Source organism: Poecilia reticulata, chromosome 17, assembly GCF_904066995.2.
Source record: "Poecilia reticulata chromosome 17, P_reticulata-male-v2, whole genome shotgun sequence".
Taxonomy (NCBI): Eukaryota; Metazoa; Chordata; class Actinopteri; order Cyprinodontiformes; family Poeciliidae; genus Poecilia; species Poecilia reticulata.
This window is the reverse complement of record NC_088846.1, coordinates 18,111,820-18,137,896: the sequence shown is the minus strand read 5'-3', so window position 1 is coordinate 18,137,896 and position 26,077 is coordinate 18,111,820. Positions and strand designations below refer to the sequence as shown.

The 26,077-nt window shown below is 36.1% G+C and overlaps 1 protein-coding gene across 2 annotated transcripts in view; it reads right to left on the bottom strand.

Annotated features, from left to right (window-relative positions):
• Window positions 1-26,077, bottom strand: part of sntg1 (syntrophin, gamma 1) — a 59,642-nt gene that overhangs the window by 25,855 nt on the left and 7,710 nt on the right. The window contains exons 2-11 of one of the 2 annotated variants that reach the window (XM_081598017.1): window positions 16,591-16,919; window positions 15,883-15,932; window positions 10,021-10,155; window positions 6,285-6,341; window positions 6,070-6,127; window positions 5,925-5,968; window positions 4,664-4,705; window positions 4,241-4,379; window positions 3,117-3,199; window positions 2,700-2,830 (exon numbers count right to left, since the gene is read on the bottom strand). In XM_081598017.1, coding sequence (XP_081454143.1) covers window positions 2,700-2,830; window positions 3,117-3,199; window positions 4,241-4,379; window positions 4,664-4,705; window positions 5,925-5,968; window positions 6,070-6,127; window positions 6,285-6,341; window positions 10,021-10,155; window positions 15,883-15,909 — 716 coding nt within the window. In that variant the 5' untranslated portion in view covers window positions 15,910-15,932; window positions 16,591-16,919. The remainder of the gene's footprint in view (window positions 1-2,699; window positions 2,831-3,116; window positions 3,200-4,240; window positions 4,380-4,663; window positions 4,706-5,924; window positions 5,969-6,069; window positions 6,128-6,284; window positions 6,342-10,020; window positions 10,156-15,882; window positions 15,933-16,590; window positions 16,920-26,077) is intronic. The other variant, XM_081598018.1, reaches the window with a different exon arrangement.

Sequence of the window (26,077 nt, the reverse complement as noted above, 5' to 3'; positions counted from 1 at the left end):
ATGACAAAATGTGAACAGTTTACAGATATAATGACTTTTGCAAAGCAGGATATCAACACAGAAAACACAAAAGTAATGGACAAAGACACATTAGATTCATGTCGATGTTTATAATTACACATAAGCCTAATTACTTCAGTCTATAATACAACACAATAAAAATGTATAATGCTGTTTGAAAACTTATTCTTCATTGTACAAGACCTTCAGTAACAGGTAGAAAAGTTTGCATTCTTAAAATATAACTCCTCACATGAGACCATTAGTCTGTATTTACTTCTTGACACTGAGGGCTGGAAAGTTTTGCCTACCAAGGCAGAAAACTGCCTTACAGCAGATCTAAAGCAACTTGATAACTAAAACCCATAAATTAACATTCTAATTTTTAGTTTAGAGACAGCAAAGGAACAATAACTTCAGTCTGAACCAACTGTGAGGTTTTAAATGAGATTTATATTACTAAATGTTTTATTTGCTCCATCTTTAAAAAAAAAACACTAAAGTCTTAATATCTTTAAAAAAAACAACACAATAAAAAAGAGAACACATTTAAAGTCCTGTGATGCATGTTTATCATCACTCAGCCACAACAAAAAACTGAAAGCCTTTCCTGTAATATGGCCCATAAATCCTAAAAAAAACTTGAGCAATATCCTCAGCCAGCTGTCAGTTAATGGGCTAAAACCGGCCAAACCACAAGTGAGATCCATTAACGTCTAATCCGCAAGATTACTGCATCTATCACTTACAGGGTAATAAAAATGGAAATACATTTATTGACAGCTTAATGGCTTAATACGTCAAGCATGGAAAATTCATCAGATCAATTCTGATGCATATGCAAAGAACCCCTGTGCAAATAAAACTTTGGGAAGAGTTTTTAATGTTTTGATCCTATTTGACATTTAACAAAGAAACAAAGTTATAAAATATTATTAAATAATATCAGCAATTTTTACTTGCGTCATTCCGATTTAACGACAATCAAAATAATGCAAATTAGGTTTAGAAGGCAGGTCGGTGTATTCCTTAATGGTTTTGATATTTGAAAACAAGCCCAAAATGTTCACAATTTTATTGCTACAACAGTTTGATAGGTGTTTTGGGAAATTTTATGTGATATAACGATATAAAGTAGTAAAAATTGTGGAAGGAAAGAGGAAAGAAATAAGCCCACAATTTTCAGAATTTTACAAAGTAGAACATCTGAAAAGTGTGGATTCAGTCCCAATGAGCCTTCTTGGTAGGACCACCTTTTAAAGCAGCTATGGATTTTGCAGAATGTCTCTACCAGCTTTGCAGATCTAGATACTAAATATTTACCACATACTTTCTGGCAAAATAGCTCAAGTCATTTTGGAGTTTTGTATCTTGCCACAGATTCTCAGTTGGATTTTGTCTGGACCATTCAAACATGTGGATATTCTTTGATAAAAGCTACATTCGGGCTGCTGCTCACAGTTGTTTCAGTCAGTATTCTATTGATTAATCGATTAATCAGTTTAAAAATCTGCGAAGTTTTCATTTAACCACTTAAGCTTATACAAAGTTTAAAAAGAAAAAGAAGCATTTTATTGTCTAAAATGCAATAACATATAATTGTTTTAGTGTACGCTTTATCATTTGTAGAAAAGGATGCCTCTGCAGCTAAAAAAAATACTGCATACTGCATAACAACAACATGTGAAAAGCTCAGCCCTTTCTGCTTGACTTGTGTAGAGCTGATCTGTTAACTATTTTTTCAAATGACTAATTAAAATTGGATAGCAAAAGGCGATAATGGGAGGATTGGTGAGGTTAAAATGATGCTACTTGAGGAGTTCTGGGTAGAGCATATTTTAAAAGTAGGTTATTCATCTGAAAAAATTTACATATTCTTTGTAAAGTTTTGGCTTAATTGCTGCTCTGAGTGTGTTGTTCCTTCAACAAATTGCCTGTTTTAGAGCCTGTATACTCTAGTTAACAAATATTCAATTACCAAAGTAGTTGGTGATTATTCCTCTAATCCATTAATTATGATTAATCCGATTAATTATTGCAGTTCTAAACCTTTTCATTGTAACTTTCTCTGAAGGTCCTTCAGGAATTCTTCAGTCTAAACTCTTTTGCAGCCTGTTTTGCAGCCTTTTTTGCGTCTCTGTTTCCTGTTTACCTTACTTCAGAAAGCAAATGATTTTCAAATTTTGAAATTGTAAAAAACAGTCTTCACTATTTCTTCTAATTTTTGCACTTGTGTGGATTTAAATAAAATGTATTTAAATTGGTGATTTTGGTGTGGTTAAATAAGGAAAAGGTAAAGTTGAAAAACACTAAAGTGGTAAAAATAGTTTTGCAAGTCACTGTACATAATTTGTTAAAACAATAAGCTTTTTAACATATGATCTTACTGCTTACTGCTTTATTTAGTCTGTTTTGTGTGTTAGTTCAGTTGAAAGCAAAGTAAGTACGTAAAAAGGATGTTGTACTAGATTTATGAACTACTTACCACACGAAAAGTTCATTTTTATCAAAGAGAGCAAGGTATGACCAAAGGAGCCACGTTGAAAAATCATAAAAAACGGTCTATTTATAGATGGACCTCAGCAGAGTGCTCCGTTTTAAAATCCCCAAGAAAGAGATCTCAGCACAACTATTATATTGAGCCTTGAAGAATAAAAAAAATAAAAAAAACAGCTTCAAGATTCTGCCTCACAGCTCACCTGCTAATGTCAGAGCCGGGGATGTACTGCGACAAGCGTGAGTGTAACAGAGGAATAAGGCGCAGGTCCACCCATCTCTTCTCCCACCGAAGCCCCGGTGAAGTGGGCCAGGACGAGCAGGACAACGTGTCCTGTAACAGCGTGAAGGATAAGTTAGAAGAGGATTTTATTTTGTGTGTGTGAGGTCTTACACATATCAAGAGATGCCACTGCTGCAGCTACTGGTGTTGCAGATGTACAAACAGGCTGCAGATTAGAGCTGATTCACCCCTTTTCAAGCGGTAAAGATAGAGCGTCATGGTTATCAGTGCGCAGTGACAGTCGCATGGAAACAACTTGCTGGTAGTGAGACGCTTGTTGCACAGCTACAGGACAGTTATGGAATCGTTCAGTCACACATTCTGAAGAGAACAGTACCGTGTTGTTGGGGTGGTAGTTTAAGTGCAGGCCGCTGTCACACAAAGGAGATGATGTCCCACTACTCTGGTCGCTGGGAATGCCTAGAAAATGAAGCAAGTACATAACGGCTAAAAAAGAATGTATATGTTATTTTCTCCATCTGTCTCATCAACAAGCGCTCGTTACTTTGTTCTGCTCCATTGCTGACTCCTGCTTTGTGCCAATTTGTATTCAGCTGACTGACTGACGGCCAGTCAACCTGGCCTACATACGCATATAAAAGGATTTCACAAAAGCTTTCATGTCTGATGATGAGCTGAAGTTCTCCCATGAGACACAATCAATTACACCACAATGAGCAATGAGTCAATTCTTTCAGCTTGGTCTTTAGCGCCTTTTGTGGAGCTCGACACGAGTCTCCTTTCCTGTTTTTCTCTCCTTACCAAAGTTGCATCTTTCTTGATCTCAACACAACCAAGTGATCAATTTATTATGTTTAAAAAAACATTGTTCAATTTCATATGCTGTATAAAAAGACACAATCTTGTTGTTTTTTTTCTCGCTGTCTGATATTAAATCAAACCTTTTCTGTTTTAGGTCAATAAGGGATTACAATGTTTCTTTTTGTTCCATTTGCTAAATGCCAGAATTATCTGTCATTACTTTCTTGCTACCTAAAGCACTATGAAGTGCTTTAAGCAGTGAGTGTGACTAGAAATGTCCTATATAAATTCAGTTAATTTACAAAGCTGATCCAGTAATATTGGTTCTGTCAAAAGGAGCCAAATATGTAGAGGATTGTGCTAGGATACCCCAAATCTTTGAGCAAAACCTGAAATTAAAAGACATTTAAGCCATAAATACAATATATATAAGCATCTGACTCTTAAGAAAGTCCAAAAATATATCTAAAACCCGCATTATTCTGACATTTAGCAAATCCAAGTAATCCTAACCAGTTTAAAACATTAAACCTTTAGATTGATTTAGTGTCACGCAGAGAGAAAAAGTGAAAGTGTTGTCCATTCACTGTATATAAACGTCACTTTTATTTTTCTCAAAGAGGCTTGAGTTTATTGTTTCCAGGACAACCACTTCTAGACAGAAAATAAGACCAGCTAAAAATAATCCTGGTTAATTACTTTCCAGTGCTTCAGCGTTTGGTGGAGGGTTCTTACATGTGCAGTCCTCACACAGCGGCAGTTTCAAAAAGGCTGGAGTCTTCTTCAGGAACGACACCGTCAGGGTTACCTCTTCACCTGCGTTTCTCAAAACCTGCACCTACAAGTTACACAGAGTGAAGTTTTTTCTTCACTGGGGGAGAGGGAGAGGGTTGCTGAGGATGAGACATAGCATGGCAGTGTCTAGCTAAGAATGGAAATCCAAGATAAGGGATTTAAAGAAGCTGCATAGGATTTCTTACAGTTGCTTATGAGAAGGGATGAAAGAGGGAAAAAAGTGGCTTTGCATGTCAAAAAGATGCAAATCATCAAAATAAGACAAGATAAGCTGTTGAAAGAGTTGTTTCTGTGTAAGAAACTATGAAATATGAGCTGACAGCTTACCACTTCCTCGTGGCGATAGCTTCTGACATTTATTCCATTTATCTGGAAAACAACAGTAACATCAGTCCTCTGAATAACATTTCACCACCAAAAGCACTAAAGCTTTCTACAATATGATTAATGAGAGAAGCATATTATAATGCCTTTCGAAAGTATTCAAACTTTTACACAATCTGTGACAATATAGCTGCAAGTTTGGTTGGAATCTAATAAAATGTGTTTCACCATGACTGTAAGTAATGCACAAAGTTGCAAAATTGCAAAATGAATGGCAAATGATGCATGGTTTTCAATTGTTTATGAATAAAGCTCTGAATGAGTTATGTATTCACTCCTTTAGACTACCTCACCATCAAATATGAGGTCAGTTAGATGTGGGTATGTCATTTCACTGAATCGTTTTAATATGGTTTGATCTGAGCCATAATGTTGCAGCTATAGCTTTAAATTTAGTTGTCATATTCAAAAAGGTAAAATTTCAAACCAGTCTCTGGTCTTTTGCAGCCTCTAACATGTTCTTAGTTTTATCCAAAATCCCATCAACTCTGACCACCTAAGGTGTCAATGTAATAAAAAAAATAATAAAAAAAACACATCACCTCACTACAGTATGTTACTGCCACTACCCTGTTTATCAACCTAGCAAATCTAAGGAAAGAAATGATTGCCCATTCTTCCCTACAACATTAATGGTGGAGACTTGTCTAGTGTGTTCGCCAACAAATGCGATTATATATAATCTCAAAAGTGGGATTATATTATACCTAGATGGACTATGATTACTAATTATGTCTCTGAAGGCAGTTGGTTGCTTTAGATTTTACTTAGAGGTCTTAAAATAAAGGGAGTTGATGCCACACTTTTTTGATTTTTATTTGTAAAAAATATATATATATATCCTTTTCTTCTACTTTATGTGTATGCAGTACTTGGTTGGTCTGTCACATAAAATTTGATACGATTTTAGTTGTAAGGAGGCAAAAAAGAAAATAAAACAGCACTATAATTGTTCTCCACTGAAAGGTGTAAATATGAGCGTCATAATTACATGTCTCCCACAGTTACCAAGTGGGACACCATGTGCTATTTCTTTTTAATTAATTCCTTTGGCTGAAATATATGTGATAAATGAGACTTTTGCCCGTGTGGATGAGTAATTATTTCACATAGTTTCCGGGACATGTGGCACATGAATTATTAAATATACCGGGTGTGTTATTTTGCACAATGAGAGGAGAAAACATTAATGTGACATTTTTACCTGAAGGATGCCGTCTCCGATGAAAAGCAGCCCAGAGAGTTCAGCTGGAAACAAACAGAGCAACAACAAACACTTTATAGCAAGCACAAATTAGAAGGGCTGAAACATCGGGAGATGAGAAACATCAACAAAATGGATGTCGTACCTTTTTGTTCTTTTGATATTTTTGATATCACAACAGGGATTTTGTGCTCTGCTCCACCCTGTGGAGGCAATACAAAATGAGCCGGAACATAAAGGCAATAGAGTGTCTGACGCTGGTGTTGTTGCAGTTCGACAAGGAAATGATCAATAACACTTGTCCACACTCGACTTGAATGAGTCAGGTTGGGCAGCCTAATCAGCTGAGATCTAAATTACCTTGATGCTGAGACCAAACCCTCCAATCGTCTGCCGTCTGATTGTTACAGTCCTCTCCTGCAGTTAGAGGGGAAAAGATGAGATTAGGCTGCTGTCAGACCTGTCAGGGATCGCTCTTAAATTCAAATGCAGTAATAATGAAAGGGCATAAATCAAGATGAAAAAATGAATTTAAAAAGCACTCCATTTACTTTTAACGTGTACTGAAACTGCCAGAGTGGAGTCATATCGTGACTGTTTTTTTCTCCTAGATCCACATGGATGACTATGCCATCAATCTAATTAAAACAAACTAATTAGCAAAGCTTTCTTTGACATGGGGAGATCATGATCTGATGTTCAATAACAGACAGCAGTAGAACACATCATCATGGTTAGCTGGATGAATGAGAATGAGGCTGTTATTTTTGTCATGGCCTTAACCAAGATCAAAACTAATCTTTACAAATGATTTACAGATGATTTGCCCACGAGTCTGTTTTCCTTTCAGCAGTCTTCATTAAAAATGAGAATATCCTTATTTATAACAAAAATACTTTAAAATATGGCCTACAGCATATTTAGTTTAAAATTCTGATATTAAAGTCATTAGGATTCAAAATGTTTTTTTTGTTTCGCGTTCCACTTATGATGGTGAACTCCTAATTAAGAGAGTTTATTAAGAATTAGACACTGGGAGCAATTCAGCTGCCTGTTTTACTCTTCTCATTGTTTTCAGTGATTTAGCTGTGGACTACGTTATCATTCAAGAAAATCAGACAAAAGCAACAAGAATATAAACGGTAACAAGAATGTCAATCTCTAATACTTAGATATTATTATTAGCATAGTGGCAAAATGTTCTGGTCATATGTTTGCAAACACACATTAATGTCATACTGATTGTAGGATTTATTTATTTTTTATTTAACTAGTTAAGCAATCTAGTCATGATTCATTGGTGGCATAAAAATTTAACATAAAACTGTAATGATATTTAAAAAGCAAAAACTGTGTGCACAGGTTTGAAACTATTTTGCTTGTTTTTTGTTTTTCTTTCTTAACACAGGGTAACGATTATAAACACAGTTTTATACAACCATTGGCTTCTCTGATGGACACACAGGGGAAACTGCAAATAACGTTATGAGCTAATCACATGTTAGAGGGCTCAAAACATTTAGGCACCTATGTGTGGTGAAGATGGCTTGCTGCAGCTCAGAATGGGGAGCGGCGGGGATTTAAGTGTATTTTAATGTGTCATGGTTGTTGAGGCCAGATGGGCTGGTCTGAGCGTTTCTGAAACTACTGATCCACTGAGATTTTCCACCATCTCTTGGGTTCACAGAGAATAGTCTATGAAAGAGAAAATATCCAGTGAGCGGCAGTTGATGCCTTATTAATGTCAGAGGTCAGAGCAGAGTGGGCAGATTGGTTCGACGTGAGAGTAAGGCAACCGTAGCTCAAATAACTCGTCAGAACAAAGGTATGAGGAATGCTGTCTTTGGACACACAGGCGAATAAATGTTGGACCAAATGGGCCACAAGAGCAGAAGATGACAAAATGTGCTATCCCTGTCATCAATAATTCAAGTAGGTGGTGGAGCTGTAAAGGTGTGAGATATTTTTCTTAACACAAGTTGGACCTCTTAATAACAACTGAGCTCTGTTGTATGCCACAATTTGAGCATTGTTGTTGGTTATGAATATTCTTTGTGATCACAGCATTACAGTTTTCTCATTGATACTTCTAGCGAGATTATCAACAATCCCCAAACATGTCAAACAGTTTTTTTAAAACGTGGCACTTGATTTACTGTTCTCCAATGGCCTCCACAGTCACCTGCTCTCAGTCCAACAGAGCACTTCTGGGAAGCGGTGGAACGAGACATTTACATCATGGATGTGCAGCCAACAAATCTGTAGCTACTGAGGGGTGTTATCAAGTTAATATTGATCAAAGTCTCTTAGGAATTGAATTGTTGAATCTGTGTCATCAAGAATTAAGTACTTTCTGAAGGCAAAATGGGGATCAAGGCGTACCTAATTAAGTGACCAGTTAGATTAGTCTTACATACCGATAAATCCCCACTAATAGAATAGACTAATAGAAAGATGTTAGCTTCTGGCAGAATCCTTGCTGGATATTTAACCCCTCTTCTTGGCAGAAATTGTAGAGTTCATTCCACAAAAAACTCTATTCATTTCAAAACCAACTTTATTTGCAACCATTGAACTATCAGAACAAATTTCAGCCAACTAGCTTTTTAAGGTAAGATATATTTGTTCATAGTCCTCCAGATCAATCATTCCACCCACATTGTGCAATACAGGAAAAACTGGCACCAAAACAGATAATAAGAATTATGCTGTCAACATCCCGATTCACAGTTGGACCAGTGTCTTGTTTTGTTTTTTAAGGATTTTAAGGCTCACCTTGACACTTACAAACATTTTTGTTTTCATTGTGGACAGCAAATAAAATGTTTGTGCAGTTTAGCTAAAAAATCTTTCTCCAGAGGGTTTTTGCTTCATCCATCGTGATATCTGCTGATCTCAGCAGATATCACGATGGAATAAGTGTTTGTATCGAAGCAAAATTTGCATTCTTGGTAGCTGTCCTCTCAGAAACAGTTACATCTGAACCTGCTTTGACATAGGCATTGAAATATTGAAATAGGTGTTTCAGCAGTTTCCAGACTGAGCCTTATTGGATCCTGAATTGGAAAAATTCAGTTTGCTTTTACGTGTAATTGTAATTGGTGATTGGTTAAGGTTATGATCTCAAATGGTTGTCAAAATGTGTTTTGGAAGGCTTCTTGAATGATGTTCCCAAACCTGAACATTTTTTAAAAAGCTGGAAGCAAACCAACTAAAGAAAAGTCCTAACTCCAAAACATTTGTGCATTTGTGCAAGCAATAAAATATGCAGCCAGAATTATGCCCAAAGCAAGTTGATGGGAAAAATGGCTTTTCATGAATACATAAACATTTTAATGTCATTTTAGCTTTACCACACATTTGCAAGAATATAACCATTTCTAAAATATAAAATTTGCAAACATAAATAGGTTATTAAGTCTTGTGTAATGTGAATTCACAGCAATTTTTAGAGGCTAAAAACTTCCTCGATGCATTTTTGAACCAATTGGTGCAAATAAGCTTAACGCTGTTTAAGCATGTCCCTCCTCAGCCTTATCAAAACGGTGCCAGATGGCGACCCAAGCACAACAGGGTGGGAATGTGTTGGAACAGGAGGAAGGCCAACACATTCTGCCAGAACAAATGAAACATAAGGCCCCTCAGTCCACTCGTCTGACTCCGACGCAGTAAAGTTTTATCAGGGGAAAGTTTAACTCGTCTGCAAGGTTAAAAACATCCTCACTTGACACGCTAAAGATGTGTTTGGACTTCTGTGTCTTTGACCTTTTCGTAGATTAGTAACAATGTTTCGGAGGACGTGAGCCTCCATTTGTCTGTGAAGACTTTTATCCGGGAAAATGTTATTACATGAATGCCATTTTGGTAAAGGCCATGGTCTCTAGACTTGTTTCTCATGAGAAAGAGTGCATTTATAGACGCAAAGGAAAAGCCGTCGGAAGTGGTGACAACTGAGAGCTAAATGTTACATTCAACATAACAAGATCAGCAGGTGAATCACTATTTAATGAACATATTTCATTCATAGGGCATGATTCTACTGATGTAGATGTGTTGCGAACACGGGCAGAACCATGACTTTGACGGGGTTACTTACGCTTGAATAAAAAGGTTCTCCTGAAATGCAGATGACATCTTGTTCTTGAATGGTCAGAATATCTTTGGCCAAGTGTAGTCGAATATTAAATGGCTCCTCATTACCTTCTTGCATCAAATAAATCCCAGTCTTTGTCTGCAAACAGTCAAAGAGATAAAATCATTCATCATTCCCTCCCCGTGACAAAATTAACTGGCCATGAAATGAAATGTCATTGAGAACCATCGTTGCAGGATGAACATGGAAATTAGTTCTGGCTGATGTCTGTTATTTTCCATTTTTTTCCCCAGTGCTTTAATTGTTAATATTAATATCAAAACAAATAGGCAACCGTTTATATTAGAAATAAAGATAAAAATGGATTTATGACTTCAAATATTGAACTGTATTTAGAGAGTCTCGAAAATGATTTGCTTTCTGTGTGCTTTGTATTATTTCATAGACAAAGGTGCTCTCAGATTGCATCATCTCATTTAGCCTGAGAGAAAGGCTGCGGTCAAATCAGGAAGCTGTGACATGGAAAGACCAAAAGAAAAAAGAAAAATTAACTAAACCCTACGTTTGTTTCTTCCTCGTAACAAGCAAAAGTGAGGACTGTGCGTGTATTTCCAACGGTCCCTTAACAACACGCTAATCTGCATAAATTTGCATTCTGCATCTCCTTTCCTCCTTCAAGGCTAATTGTGATGCCGGTCCCGTCCTTGACTTAAAAAAAAATAGGTCTGAATAAGAGAAGCACCTTCACCTGATGAGACTGCTAATAGAAGAAAGCCACCAGTGTCAGCATCCTTGTCACCCAGCATATGACGCACATGAGCAGATAAGACACGGAGCTTCATTGCTGCTGGAAGTTTAAACTCGGGGAAATAGTCAGTTTGTATCTTTAAGTTGCGACGAGAAGCGCAAGAAACTGAGTCCGTCCACTCCCACCTGCAGCCGTGGTGTTGGAAATTGAATGAGTGAGGCATTAATTCACATTATTTGAAGTAATATGTGTCTGTGCAGGCATCGTTAGTGAAGCGAAATGAGGGCAGTAGTGTCTGTGTATTATTGAGGTCAGGCAGCATCTCACTTGACTAAGTGTCGTCTGACCTGCTGTGCCTCTTATACTGCAAATAATTAGCTTTATCTTCCATCCTATTTTAAGGTGCACCATCACTCCTCTTCTAACTGTCCAATCTGCATCATCATCTTTGCTCCGAGATAGAGTGTATTAAATTTTACTGATGACTTAAGTAGTGAAGCAAGGACATCTTGTTATAAACAGGGAGCATAATGTTAAGAGCTAACAGGGAGGAAAATATGAAAGGTGCAATTAAAAGTTGCTTTCTTTTTGCTATTTTTAACTTCATTAACTACATAAAATACCTTGCAAAAGTTGTACCCTTCAAACTTTTTCACCTTTTGTTAGAGCACAACTAAAAACCTCACCTCTGTATTTTATTTTATTAGGATTTTATATTGCAGACCAACACAATGTAGTGCAAAATCATTAAAGGGGATGTTAATAACTGTTCAGAGCTCTGCAGCTGATTCAGTTATCATTGTGCCTCCTGGCTTACCTAACCGTGTTTTAAACTCATCTGACTCTTTATCTTTATCACGACTATTATTTGGTCTTGCTGATATTGTTTCATCAGGTCCATTCGGGGGTATTCAAGTAAAGGGGGCTTTTACTTGAAAAGATAATGAAAAACAAATTATTTCCTTCAATTTCAAATAATATACACAAGACATAAAATTAAAAAAAAGGAACGTTAAAGTTTGAGGTTGTATAAAATGTGAAGGTAAAATTGGTGGTATTAGCACTTTGTAGAAACAGGTTAAAGACTAAACTATTCAAAATTAAATTAAATTAGAGACTCTGCTGTAAGTTTCTTTTTCTTACATTATTTCTAACTTACTTTTAAGACAAATGCCTAGAGCACTTTGCTGAGTTTGTAAGTGAGCTTTCATTTCTTCATGCTTTTCTTGAAAAGAGGTAGATTTTCCTAAAACTTGTTCAAATTGTGGTGAAAAATAGTTCATTAGGCTTTAAGGAGGCATTTTTAAATTTTATTTTGACTTTGGCTTAATTTTTGCTAATTTTCCGACTAGTGTCAGACCATCTTCCATGAAATGCTTTGTGGTTATGGCACCTAATTTAAGATACTCCTAACTTCCATGTCTCTAGCTAAATCTTTAAAAAATAATAATAATTCAAATTAAAAATTGCACCCTTAAATAGATTAAAAAAGGTAACTTTGTGCCCAAAAACTTTCTCAAGGAGTGATCAACTAAAATGATGATGAATAACCATGTATCTGTCAAGGTTTGTGTCAGACATTCACTGGAGGTTTTTTTTTTTTCCCAATTTGTCAAGGGTATGATTTCAAGCACTTTTCATCACATTTCGATATATTTTAATGTTGAGCATTTCTTCATTTGCTCTTCAAACAAAAATAAAATCCAACTGAACGACAGGACTGAACATAAATTTAAAGAAGATTGATATATTTTGTAACTATTTTTAAAAATGAAAAAAGTGTCTGGCTTCTTGGTATAAATGTATAATGGCGTGAGAAGTGATTTTAATAATTCCACATGTTTGAAAAATCATATGTGTGCTTCACACATTCTGAGTTGATTCTTTAAGTTACAAAAAAGTGACACAAGAAAAGAGGTAATGGTAATTTGTGTCAGGATTTGTGTCAGACAGTAGAACAGAGGATGGGTAAACAGCACATAAAAAAAAGGTGGAGCAACTGTGTGTTTCTTCTGGTAATGTACTCTGCATACAAATTTAATCAATCATTCAAATTACACAGTTTCTAAAGTTCTCCAAGTTCATCGGCGTGTGTTGCGAGATGGGTTACACCTACGTGAACAGCAGAAAAGAAAGTTACATGACATAGATGTTTAATCCGTTTAGAGATAATGCATTTCAATATCAAAGAGTGGAAAAAAACAGCAGCAGTTTTCCATCAACCCAGAAGTTAGTTAAATGAGGCCCCAAGAGTGAGAATGAGCATGAAGTCATGCTGATTCAGAGTAGTACGGAAGTATTTTTTTGTTCTATAATGATGTGTGCTTCATGATGAAGAAAGTACCACTGGCCTCATTTGAAATAAGCCCCATGGTTGTAGTTTAACCCACAATTTAACAAGTGGACTGAGGACGGATGAAAGTTAACTGAGATCAGATTGGTCAGGTAACATTCGCTGGCAGTCCAGGCTGGTTATTACAAATTATTGCTAAATTTGTAAGTGAGCTCTCCATGCTTTACTACAACTATGGTGTTTTGCACAAGAAAGCACCCACTTTGAACTTGTTTATGTTCTTTTGCATTACAATCCCAGAACTCAATGCATTTTATTGTAATTTATGATCAACACAAAATAGCACATAACTGCTTTCAGGAGGTTGTGTTTTTTAAAATAAAAATCCAGAAATGTGGTGTTTGTTTCTAAGAGAATACTTAGAAAACTGCATGTTGATGACATGACACCTCCAAGTCTTTTCAGGTATGTCTATAACAACTTTTTACATCTACATATTGAACTGGTGACCCAGACCTTTACAAAATATCTCACCACAGTGAAATGGAGGAAAAGAGTCTAGAAGAGTAAATGTTCAAGTCTCGGATGGTTTGTTCACAGTGATGTGTTTTCACAGCACATGCTGTAGGGTTTCTATGTAACTTGGCATATTATTTTGTAAGTTCTCTGTCTGCAGTGTTCCTCACCTTTAACAATATTGCTTTCGTCAAAGCTTTTAAAGCCATTCACAGAACAGCTGTTTGCATTGGAGTAGGAGGTACCAGAACTGTACAAACAGATACAATGTTAGGAGTGATTTCATTTTCTATCAATTTCACCAGTTTGTGTTGGTCTATAACATAAAATCCTGAATAAATCCCATTGAAGTTTGGCATTGTAGAATGACAAAATACAGAAAAGTTTAGGAGCTCAAAATACTTCTGCAAGACACTGCATAGTTAAGGATTGACTAATGACATCGAAGCAGACTTAAAATATACTGAATGTATAGCTGCAGACATTTTTATTGCAGTGACGGTGGATGCATTCCCTTACCTAAGCTATGAATCCGTCCTGTATATCCTGACTGCTCCTCCATAATCCCTGAATGTTTAAAGCCAAGACAAACTGTGGGTCTTTAAAACGGGTACATTGATATATTATATTGGGATGTGTAGCTTAAAACGCGGGAGGAAAAGCATTGTTGAACATTGCTCACATCTAATGCAGGCAGTGAAGCTGCAAAGAACTGTCGAGGCTTCTTCTTAGTTTTCCTTTTTTTTTAATATATATTCTCACAGTTACTGATCCAGTATTAAGAATGTGAAGTTTAAAAGCTTTAATTTTTCTCTTTAGTCAGCAGAGGTGGGCTTACACACAGAGAGGCTGCCAACACAACATCAGTCATTTCTCCATCAGAGCAAGCATGACTTACAAGAACCTCTGTCAAAACACAGTTATTAACATGACGCAGACAGATTTGACATGTGTCAGATTAATGTCTATGTCTATAATAAAGTCTGTTATGTGGTTCGCTCTGAAAGCAATTCCTGATTTTTTATTTTTTTGTTAAAACATTTGTAGAGCCACACATTGCCCCCCCTCCCTCCCGCTGACTGTGAGTCAGATCCTCATATGTGATATTACTTTATCGGCATGCGGAACTGGAGCTCGGAGCTTATCGCAAACGGTCACTTGAGACTCATGTGGAGGCGCATTCTAATGTGAGGTACGAGCTAATGCATGTAAAGCTGTCCTTTTGTGATCACATAGGATGTAGAGACATAATAAGATAGAAGTTCATCCTTTTTCAAGGCTAGGGTTTCACGTATCAAGAATAAAAACTACATTTTTAGGCCAATTATCTTCCCGGTCTTCCTTCAGTTAGTTGAGGTTTGTATGCTAGAGGAAAGATACACATATAACTAAACCTAACATCACACTGGCTTTGTAATTAGGGGACAAGATAAGGTCTCATCTGTCCCAAGTCATCCTGCTATACACATTTTTCTAAATGTACTGTCATGAACAAGGTGGTATTATATACTTTTTAAGCACATAGTGCCATTTTATAGCACAATCAATTAACGGTTACCTTCAGTTGTTATAAATATGCTCTATATATATATCAAACATAACTAAGAAGAAATTTGACTTTGTAATTTGATGCCTTGAATCTGGCCTCTGTCTCTTTAAGAAGCGCCTCAGTTCTCAGGATTGTTGGACTGAGAAGAACTTTGTATAGTAAGCTCAGCAGACTCGCAGTTCCACCAGGCGTTTGCTAATTGCTACTCATGCTAATCTTAAGGAGTTGAGGGAATAACATTATAACATGATGGAAAGGTCAAAAAAGTTCATTTTACGTAATGTCTATAGGTTGATTCACTCCGCTTCCATTTCTAAGAGAATGATAAACTATCTTCAGTATTTTCACTTGTTTACAACACTTCTCAGTGGCCTCAACTTGCTTTGAAATTATTTTAGAGAACCTCACTATCCATTGCTTGTTATTAGCAGCACCTGGATACAACATTGTTTTATTTATTGTGTTCAGATATATGCACCCTCTAACGGAAAGAAGATGCTTCATCAGACATCTTTTTTTTAACCACTACTACATATTAATAGCAGATATAAAGATGCGGCTTCTGTACATCCATCATCACCATCTTCTAAGAGGCTAACGTAGCGAATAAGAGGCAAAACCGTGAGAAAAAATGTTTCTCCTGCAGTCCTACTCTCTAGCTTTATGCTGGGAGGCTTAATGTTGTGTTCCAATGCTTGAAAATGCTTGGCCACTTTCTTTAATTACGGTCAATTGTCAGACTGATTAAATCCTACCAACCTCTTCATTTGAAGTCTTGAAATCCATGTGCTACAATGCAGTGAGAGATTCTGGAATGGAGAAAAAAAGCAAAATTAATTTAGGTCTGCAGGGACAAATGCTTAATGATAGGATGGAGTCATGCAGCAAAACCACACGGCGGAGTTTAAATCAGCATTGTTAGCAGGTTGCCCATACCCGTTATGCTCCACTATTTCTCATATGGAGCTTAGACAAAAGAGGGAAAGAGATTTTTCTATTTAAATGTGCTTCTTCTAAACTTGACTGAACAAGGAACCCCAATGGTGCAATTTTCTGCAGAAAACTGGAGACCATTAAGCATTAATGAATAATTTATTAGCAAAGGTGAGAGCCAAGGTATCCTAATAAATGTTTCAATATTGAATCCAGCCTCCCAGAAATGAACTGTGTTACTGTGTCTGATGGCTTGTCGCAGAGATGAGAAAACCAAGCCACAGTGGAATGTGCTGTATTATATTGCAAATAAAAACCTAAAGATCCTTAATACTAAACGGTCTATACTTTTACAGTTTTGCGCTCATGATATCAAATCACTTTGACGGCTGTCTTGAAGAAGCTTAATCTGCACCGCATCAGTTTTAATGAGACATGGCGGTCACTTGGATACAGAAAACAAGTGCAGGAAAAAGAAAATCAGCTCGCACTCAAGTTAAAGAACCAATGCAGCAGAGAGAGACTGAGACTTACCTCATCAGAAAGGCCTCCAGCTCTTTGAGTGTTGAGGTCTAGCCATCGAGCAGCGAGCTGATCCCTGATCTAAGCCGTAGCAGGGGGCCTCTCAGGATCATGGCTGTCAGATTTGGGCGGCAGGAGAGCAACACTGTCACTTCTCCTGGCTGGCTGGCTGTGTGTATGTGTAAGCAGCGTTATTCCCAGTAGAGCCAATGCTGGAGAGCAGATTGAGGTTATCGTTTGGAGGATGGAATCTCTTCTAAAGGTCCCTGAACTGTGGCTGCGCTGTAGTATCAGGGAGGATGGGGCTAAGATAACATTCTGCTCTTCCACAGAAGTGAAATCTGGAGAGAAAAAAAAGGATGAATTAGTGAATGTTGTTGATTGCATGCTTTTGACTTTGAATGAAAATATATCATTTACATTAGCAAGCAATACAGAGATGAGAGTTGTTATTGTAAAGCCAGCATGTATGTGTGGAATGTAGAATCTGAGGCAGCTCTGGGATTAAACTGGGAAATAGAAATGACACAAACTCAAGATATGAATGATTCTGATGATGGATCTGCTCAAACACTTCATACACAAACCTGTAGATTAACATGCAAGAGAGCAAAAAGAATTTTAATTAACTCACATTCTTCTATTTTCTTGGATTTTGCAAATACCAAGCATAAATGATTTTATTTTTCATGACAGTTATCAAATTCCAAAAGCATACCCTTGAAAATCCTGTCTCATTAGTATCCATTGTTTACTCAATGCCACATTAGTGTTGAGCAGCAGTGCTACTACTATCATCATTGTCCCATCTAAATCACTAGTGCAAACAAGCGATTTCTCTGGACAAAGTACATTTTATTCAAATACATGTTTAAAACATTTTTTACTATATGTACTTACACAACTTCTTGGTAATTAGCTGTACTATTTTGAGGACACTATTAATTGAAAAACAAAAGTTTAGGTTTTCTTTATTTACTTAATGTATTCTTTTCACAGTACATTTTGCTATTTATGTCAAATTTGAACAATGTCTGGTGCAATGACAAGTCGAGAACATATGACAACTATAATCTGAAATATTATGAAACAAATCTATTCAAATAATTAGAAAATTGCTTTATATATGTTTGCAAAGTTGTCTATATTCTCATCTAGACTTAACTGAGCTTCCAATTTTCCTCAAATGAACAAAGACAAAAAAGCACTTTGCTTTGATGTCAATAATGTAGCTCCAGTCATGAGCTCTTTCTTAGAGATTCACAGTGAAAATAAAGAATGATTATTGTAAAAACTGTATTTACACAAGTTTAGATATATTTTTATTTCAAACAGCATAAAATAGGATGCCCAGAGGCTCTGTTCTCCCATCCGTACTGACTAACATGCTTCCCTTTGGCCATGTTTTTGGGAAACAGTGCATTCTTGGATCTATTTTTAATAAAATATAGCAACTCGGTTTCTCTTTAACAATTGCTTGTTGGTTTTCTTTGGTTCTAGGACTCTTTGCAAAACATTTACTTTGGATCAAGGTACTCTGAAGCCTTTTGTGAAATAGCATATCAAGGATTTGAATGTGATATTTGACAGTGATTTTAACTTTGAGAAATTACATTTCTCAAATTAGGTTTTTATCTAAATGCAATTATTTTAGTAATGTTAAGTTATTTTTTCATTACTTCCAAAATACAGCAATTCTTTCAATTTTGATAACCCAGGTCTTCTTAGCACTGGGTAACATAAGGATTAGCTACCTATCAGTTTTAGGATTAGGCACATAATTTTTGTTACTGAACTACAAATCTTGTCTCAATATAAATCTCTTACCTGTATCTTAGGATCCCGACACACAAACAGAAAAGGCAATATTTTTTGTACTTGTTGACTTGTTATATTTAACTATTGTTATTAACCACATAAAGAATGCACAACTTAAACATGTTAAGAATGGGGGTAGATCTAGATATGTTGGACAGAGAAGTTTTCATACAGTGTCCTACATTTTTAGCGTGACAGTACTAAACTAAATTTAGTTTTACTGCTCCCGTAGGGAAATTTGTTGAAGCCTTTGCATCACACAAAATGTATAGCAGACAAACATTTTTGTTTAATCATAACAATAACAACAGTTTGAGATCATCTCAACTCACATCAGTCCATACACTAAGGCATCTCTTTTACACAGCCCTGAGCTTTTCCAGTCCTTCAACCTTAACCAGTGTTTCTTAACAAGCTGATGGAAAGAGAAAAATATGAGTTTGCATACTAGATGCATTTGCAGCAGATGATTATCTACCAGAGTGCATGGGGTGATATTCTGTATATAGAAGATTAGATATGTCATTCAGTGTCCTTTTGTGCTTGCCTAAAGGACAGAATGCTCATAAATCCTCTGGAGGGAGTGGTATCCCTTTATCTCCATCTCTCAAGTATGTTGAGTGATGTTATCTTTTCTCAATAGAAAAATAACAGACAGATTTCTTCTTAAATAAAATAGCATGAGAGTTTCTATATAAGGATAGTTTGTCCACATGTCCATAAAGAGACATTGTAAGATTGTGAAGGACAAGTCTTCATATTCCACATTCCAATAAAATATTTGACCAATCCAATGGAGTCTCACTGCAAAAGATGCTCACACCTAATTGAGAGGACAGTAGTGAAGATGCTAATGCACAGAGAGCGTGTCAGGAGCATCGTGACAGCAGAAGAGAAACAGAGGACATTTTGCACTTTAGGTCAAGACTTAATTGGGTCATGTTTTATCTATTTTGCCAACAATATGGACAAATAATATAATGTATTTACTTTCCTCTCATGAAAATGCAGAAAAATCTGCAGGAAAAATCTGCAGGTTTTAGTTTTTTAATTAAAATACACGCTGCTTTACTTTTTTTCTTTTTTGTTAAAATAACATTGCATGTTATAGACACCTAAATGAAAAAAAAAATTAAGATTTTACTCCCTTACATTTGCTCATTGCAAATGTATTCATACTAGTGAAACCTCCCCAATTTTATATGTAATCACAAACTTCAAAGTAAAATATGTCTTTGGGATTTCATATGGTAGACCAACTTAAAATAACACTTGTCCGTGAAGTGTGATAATAACGCTGCATGGTTTCCAATTTTTTACACAAATAATGCTGTGCATTTATATTCATTGTCCCAAGACAATGGTCACTAGAAATGTGGGAGTGGATAAGAGAAAGGTTGAGCAAATTAGTTTAAAACTTTTGGGATACATACTGCATGCCAGTCATGTAGGACAAAAAACTGACAGTAAATCTACCATAACAGACCAGACCCACCCTGGAACATGGTGGCAGTGGCATCATGCTGTGTTGATGTGTGTGTTTCAACAGGATGACAATCCTAAACACACACAGCCAGATACAATGGAGTGGTCTACATCCAAGCTTAAAACAATGCTTTAAAGTGATCCAGTAAAAGTTCACACCTAAATATGAAGGAGCAATTAGAAAAAGATAAAATTACATTTTGTATTTGTAACATCATCAAATGCGTAAAAGTTTAAAGGCTTTTGCAAAGACACTGTAAAACAAAATATTTGTTTCATCGATCTGTTGCAGTTGCAGGATTTTTTTTTTCCAAGTGCTCTCTTATAAAACAACTGCGTGATTGACAAGACAGGAGCCAGAGTAAATGTTAAGACATGCTTTAAAATTGAATGTCTACAAATGGTCAGCTGAAAGACATGTCTGCAGCTAGAAGCAGAGCACTTTCTCTTAACAGGTCCTCCTGTGCAACCTGCAAGACAGCAGCACTTCCCTTTGTCCTCTGAGAATCCAAAGATTAAACTATGAACCTTTTGTGTCATTTCAGCAGAGTCAGCGTTGCTCCTTTTATAATAACGGCATCAGGTATTTTCTGTCCTATCAGTTTGCTAAGCACTGTGTTTCTAACAATGCTCTTCCTTTTGACAAGAAAAGGAAGCAAGCACGCAGGAAGGAACAGGGCAAAATCGCTCGGATGATGTGGCGATTGCAACATGACATCTCCATCTTTGAGAGCTGAGGACAGCTGCAGGCCATGCAGGATGACAAATGGCCCTTGAAGCTTGTAGGTGAAGCAGCTGTCCTCATTGAACTCCACTAAATTCAGTTTTACTCTTCAAATACTGCGATGGGTTTTATTCAGTCTCCTGTACACTCGTGTCATTTGACCCAGAACAGAAAGTTCCTGAGACTTTTTTTCTTCTGAGAGATGATGATAGGCATAATGTTTTTTTTTTATTAAAAAATTACAGCATCAAGAGATCATGAGCAACAGCAAAAACACGGCACATAGAACATTTCCCATTTCTGTCCCTGATGGAAAATTACATTTCTTCTGCAAAGAGTATCTTTTGAAGATCAAAATCCCATCTTAAACAGAACATTTCTTTCCAAAATGAATCAATGTAATTTGAAAAATGTGATCAGTGATTGGAGTTTTAACTCATAAGATTGCTTTCTACTAATTAATCTCCACGCTGCAAAGAAAACATATCTACAATTGTATCTTTCCAACATTGATAATGTGTTGATCAGCCTCACATTTTAATGCTAAGCATGCAATTTATGGGACAGCAGAAAACAGTGTGTTTACTGGTAGCTAGCAGGTGCAAGATACATATAGATCTAACTTAAATCACAGCAGCCTACATGTGGTTACTTGGAGCAGGGTAGAGCTTAATATAGCCTTTCTGACATATGAAATGAATGTTTTTTGTAAAAACAGGAATAAGAAACAGGACCTAATTTTACACAAAGCACCAAACAAAAACAATTTATCATGTTGAAGAAACTACATTTCAGGTAGATATTTTTTCTCATGCATAGTCCACTCTAAATACAAACAAATCCTCTATTTTACCTAGTAATATATCAACATATCACTAAGAGTATTTTTATATTTTATATCTGAGATTTACCAATACTTTGTATTTCTCCAAGTGGAGAAATATTTATAACAATCAAAGATGAATCTCAAGGATTATAAAAAAAATAGTGATTGTTTTATAAAAGGACAGATGTTTTGATCCATAAGTGAAGCTGATGTTTTAATCCCTTCATTTTCTCTTGTGTATAAAACTATTACATCTATAATGCAAAGTTTCCACAAATAAGCCTGAATGTATTACAGTTGTAAGAAATGAAACTGGGATGAGCAGGCCTGATTGCAATAATATGTAATAATATATTACTAACTCCGAATTTTTATGTTTTAAAAATCCTTAAGCTACTTGTCAAAAGCTTCACTGACGTAATTAAGACTTATCAATGTTTCTGTTGCACATTTATCATTGTGTTTTCCCTTTGACACAATGAAACCATGGCCACTGACACCGCTACCTTTCTAACTGACAAGTTATCAGCTTTACTCTTACATGTGTGAAATGACCTGGATCTGATGCTTCTATAGAGCAAAAGTTATTTTCTGAAAAGATTGCAAAGAGCCTTCTTCTGTCCTCCTGTCTGCTTGGTTTTAATAGAGACCATCAATCAAATTACCCAGAACAAATACAAGTCAATAATCCAGTTTTCTTTTCTTTTAAAAGGGAATTGGAAGCATTGTTCTTTTGATTTAGAAGATCTTTATATTTTGTAGAAGAAAATATCTTCACTGCAGCAGGTCTACAGAGGAAAAGTTTGACCAGTTTTATTTGTTCTCTTTATGGCAATAAAAAAACTTTTTATAACCATCCAACAGAGAGCTGCAGAAATCCTTTACTGCGTAAAAGTAATTATATGAAGTGAAGGAAGAACAGTCTAAAGCCTCGAACATGTTACGTCACATGTTGCTCGTACAGCCGCTTATTGTCACTCACTTCTAAATAAAAAGTGAAACTTTGTTTTGAAAAAGCAGCTCTGACTATCACGCGAAAAACACATTTCAAGTTATAAGATCATAACATTTTTGACACTAATTCCATAAACTGCTCCATAATTTTAATCATCTGCAATTCATTCTTGATGGCTATGGCATTCAATAAAAATTAAGTGGAAAGCTAAAACTGCACATCACACTGAACACACTGCAGTGTTATCCTCTGGGGATATTCTTCTTGAGACAAAATAACTGGTCAGTTATTGATGTTGTATATCATTTTCCCTTCATAATTTGGTTTCCCAAATGTCCTTTAGAAATATTCATTCAATGCTTTGTTCCAAACAAAAACATGTTCACAATCGAAACAAGCTATTTTGGAAAGGTTTGTGTGCAAAAACGGGTTTGGACTCCAGTTTTACACTGTTCAGTCATTATGTAATAATATCTAAACTGTAGAGGAAATGAGGTTTTAGTGGAAACATCTGCGTATAAAATGATGTGTGATGCTTCCTCTTCCCCTGACATATTAATAAGGCCAAAATGTCCCTCTGACTTTTTCTCCTGCAGCGAGCAGGCTCATACCAGGAGGCTGTAGTCTGAAACATTTGCGTAAGAACATCTTGTATTCATCAGGGGCCGTTTTGTGAGCCGCCAAGAGGTGCAACTCCTTAGCCCCCCCCCCCTCATCCTCGTTCAGATTATGTTCAAGATCGATTACTGAGAAATGTTCTGAGTGTCTCATCACGCTTTCAATTCTTTTCCCGCATTTGTCAAAAAAATAAGACTTTCATTACCTTTTAAGTCAATACCTGCAGCTCCGGGCACAGCGAGCGGTGCTCTCTATGCCAAATGTGCATGAATGATAGACAGAGAGGTAAATTAATGATGGACACATTTATAGACTGAAATCCTGACCTTGCTGACTATGATGTATGTCCATTGGCTGCAGAGAACCTCTAGATAACAGGTGGGTGCTGGTTTATATAATTTCACACACTATTAAAGGACAAAATATCAGAGTAGAAACAGATAAACACCAGATATACCCGATGATACACAATAGGGAAATTGCCTCTTTAGGTGTCCTCTAACCTGATTGCTAGCCTTTTTTTTTAAATAAATGATGCATTAGCAGAGGAAAGGACACATCAGACCGTGTAGATACAGTTTTTGTGCCACTCTGAATTTAATTACTATATCATTCTGCTTAAGCATAAAGGTTCTGAATATATTAAGCATGTAGTTACTTTTGGTGTTTAAACCAATGAGCTCTACACTGCCTTACAGGAAAAGACTTTTGGATCTGGAAATGGCTCCATGCTAAGTGATGAGTACATGAAAGGATTTAAAAGCTCAGCTCTTTCCTGAAGGCTTGCTCGCTGAAATGATGCACATTTTAGGAACACATGTGCTGACTGAATGAATACAAAGTAAGAAATATATCCCCCTATCTCTCTCTGTTCCCTCTCTCTTCTGCTCGGGCTAATTATTTTCAAATTCAAACTGTGTTGGGTAAAACAAATTAGTTTCCCGGAGAAGAACACTCATTTACATGATAAACCATGAAAAATAAAGATCTAATTGGAGTTCAAGGCAACATTGTGAAATTTCTCAGATTGATTTCCTGGTTGTACTTCATTTTAAAATGCATCTTAATGCCACAATTACATACTGTGTAAAAATGTGGAGTCATACCACTTCATCGTCTTAAGTATTTCCACAACTTTGCCTGGTACTTTGCCTTGGTCAAGCATGACAACAAGCTCAAGGAGTAAGACTATTTTTGCAACACTGTAAACTCTACCAATAAAACCAAAGTTATAGGACAGGGAATAGATGTAAAGTAGTTTTTCCATAATAGCTGATGATTTTCATGGACTTCCAGTATTCATTCCCAACCAAGTTCATCTATAACAAAAATTATGCATCTATACACGGATATTTACAGAATGAGACGAGGCAGAGTGTAATGACATGTAAAGGTGAAAAATGATCTGATTAAATCCTGTATTTTGTGAAACACAGATGATCTACAGAAACAAATTTGATAATTACTTTGATTAGAAAATACATTTTCTATCAAAGAGGTCATTTTCTGTCTGAGTTTTTCTGTTAGAATAAAACCCTTTTGTGTTGTAACACATTGAAAAATGTCACATACACAGAGAAGTGTGTTTAGAGTGATAAAAGTAGGTAGCCTATTGAGAGTCTGAGAGGAGGGCGGCTTTCTTGCTTTACATTTTCTTTGAGTCTTTAAATTTTAGCGAATAAATGTTGAATATCATCCTGTATATAGCAATTGATACATTCCTCAGCATTTTGACATTCTTATAAAATGCCATTGCTCAACAGCTAAAATGACTTTTATGATCTGAAATGCATGCCTCATATTCAGAATTAGTGAATGTACAATTTTTTTTTTTTTACTTTCCTATGTGCAGTCGGCTCAGCTGTACATCTGCTTTTAGTCATGATTCACAGTTTTAAAAAAAAACATCACCATACATTACCCCAGGTAGGACATTATTTGTCAGACTGTGATGTACTTTGTTGTCTGTGGACAAATTAATGCACTATAATCTCAGACAAAGCTGTACACAGAGTTTTATAAATCAAGAGAAAGAGCCTGAGAGGCTGAAGACAAAACATTAGTCTTGTGATTTTGCGCTTTTCTTTCAGTAGTGGTGTCCACAAGGCTATCGAACAACGGTTGGATGTGCTTGGTCAAAATCACTGCCTCTCATTGTTCAAGGTCAGAAACAGCTCTATAGTTGCACAAGCACTGACAGACATTTTCAAATGGCTACAATATGTTTGTTGTTTTTATAATTGTATCGGACAGGGCTCCTGGTCAAGTTACCAATATATAATCCCTTCTTATTTAATTTCTTACCACTAAGCAAACCTGTTTATTTTTATGTACTCAAGCCATTTAGTGTTAATTTCTCTTGTTAGGTGAATACATGATTTGTGGAGATAATATTACTAGAAATGGTCAAACCTTCAGGATTTTTACACAATGCCAATTAACAAATGTAATCTCAGAACACTTTTAATGTTACTTGGACTGAATTTATCTCATGCTTTTTGAGTTTAATAACCACCCACAGTGAATTTATACTGCAGTCTCCATCACCCTGCCACGCGCTCAGTGATCACCCAACCATATACCAATATGCAGATCTGTAGGCAACTGAGGATAAGTGCCTTGCCTAAGGACAAGTGAATGTGCTGGGGAAGGGTGGAATCGAAACCCAAAACTTTCCAATTGCAAAACGACTATTCTACAATGTACAAAACAAATAGATTTAGTTTGTATAGTTAAAATTATAATCACTATAATTTAACATCACAGTTTTACAGCTTCACTTTTTTTAAATGCCCGTACACACAAGACAATATCGACTTGTAAAGAAATAATTAACAATCTAGAAAACAAGTTCTTTATTTGAACCAGATTAGAACAAAGCAGGTGACTTGCTGAAAAAGTGTTTCAAGCGCTTCAATGAGCTGAAATTTAAACTTAAAAATGTCTCAAGACAAAACTGAATGGAATGATAAATTAAAAGAAAATCTAAATTACATGTGCAAATGTTTTACATTCAAGCCACTTTTCTCCAGAGTCATTTTGAACTTAAAATTAGTGAATGGATGTTCTGCTG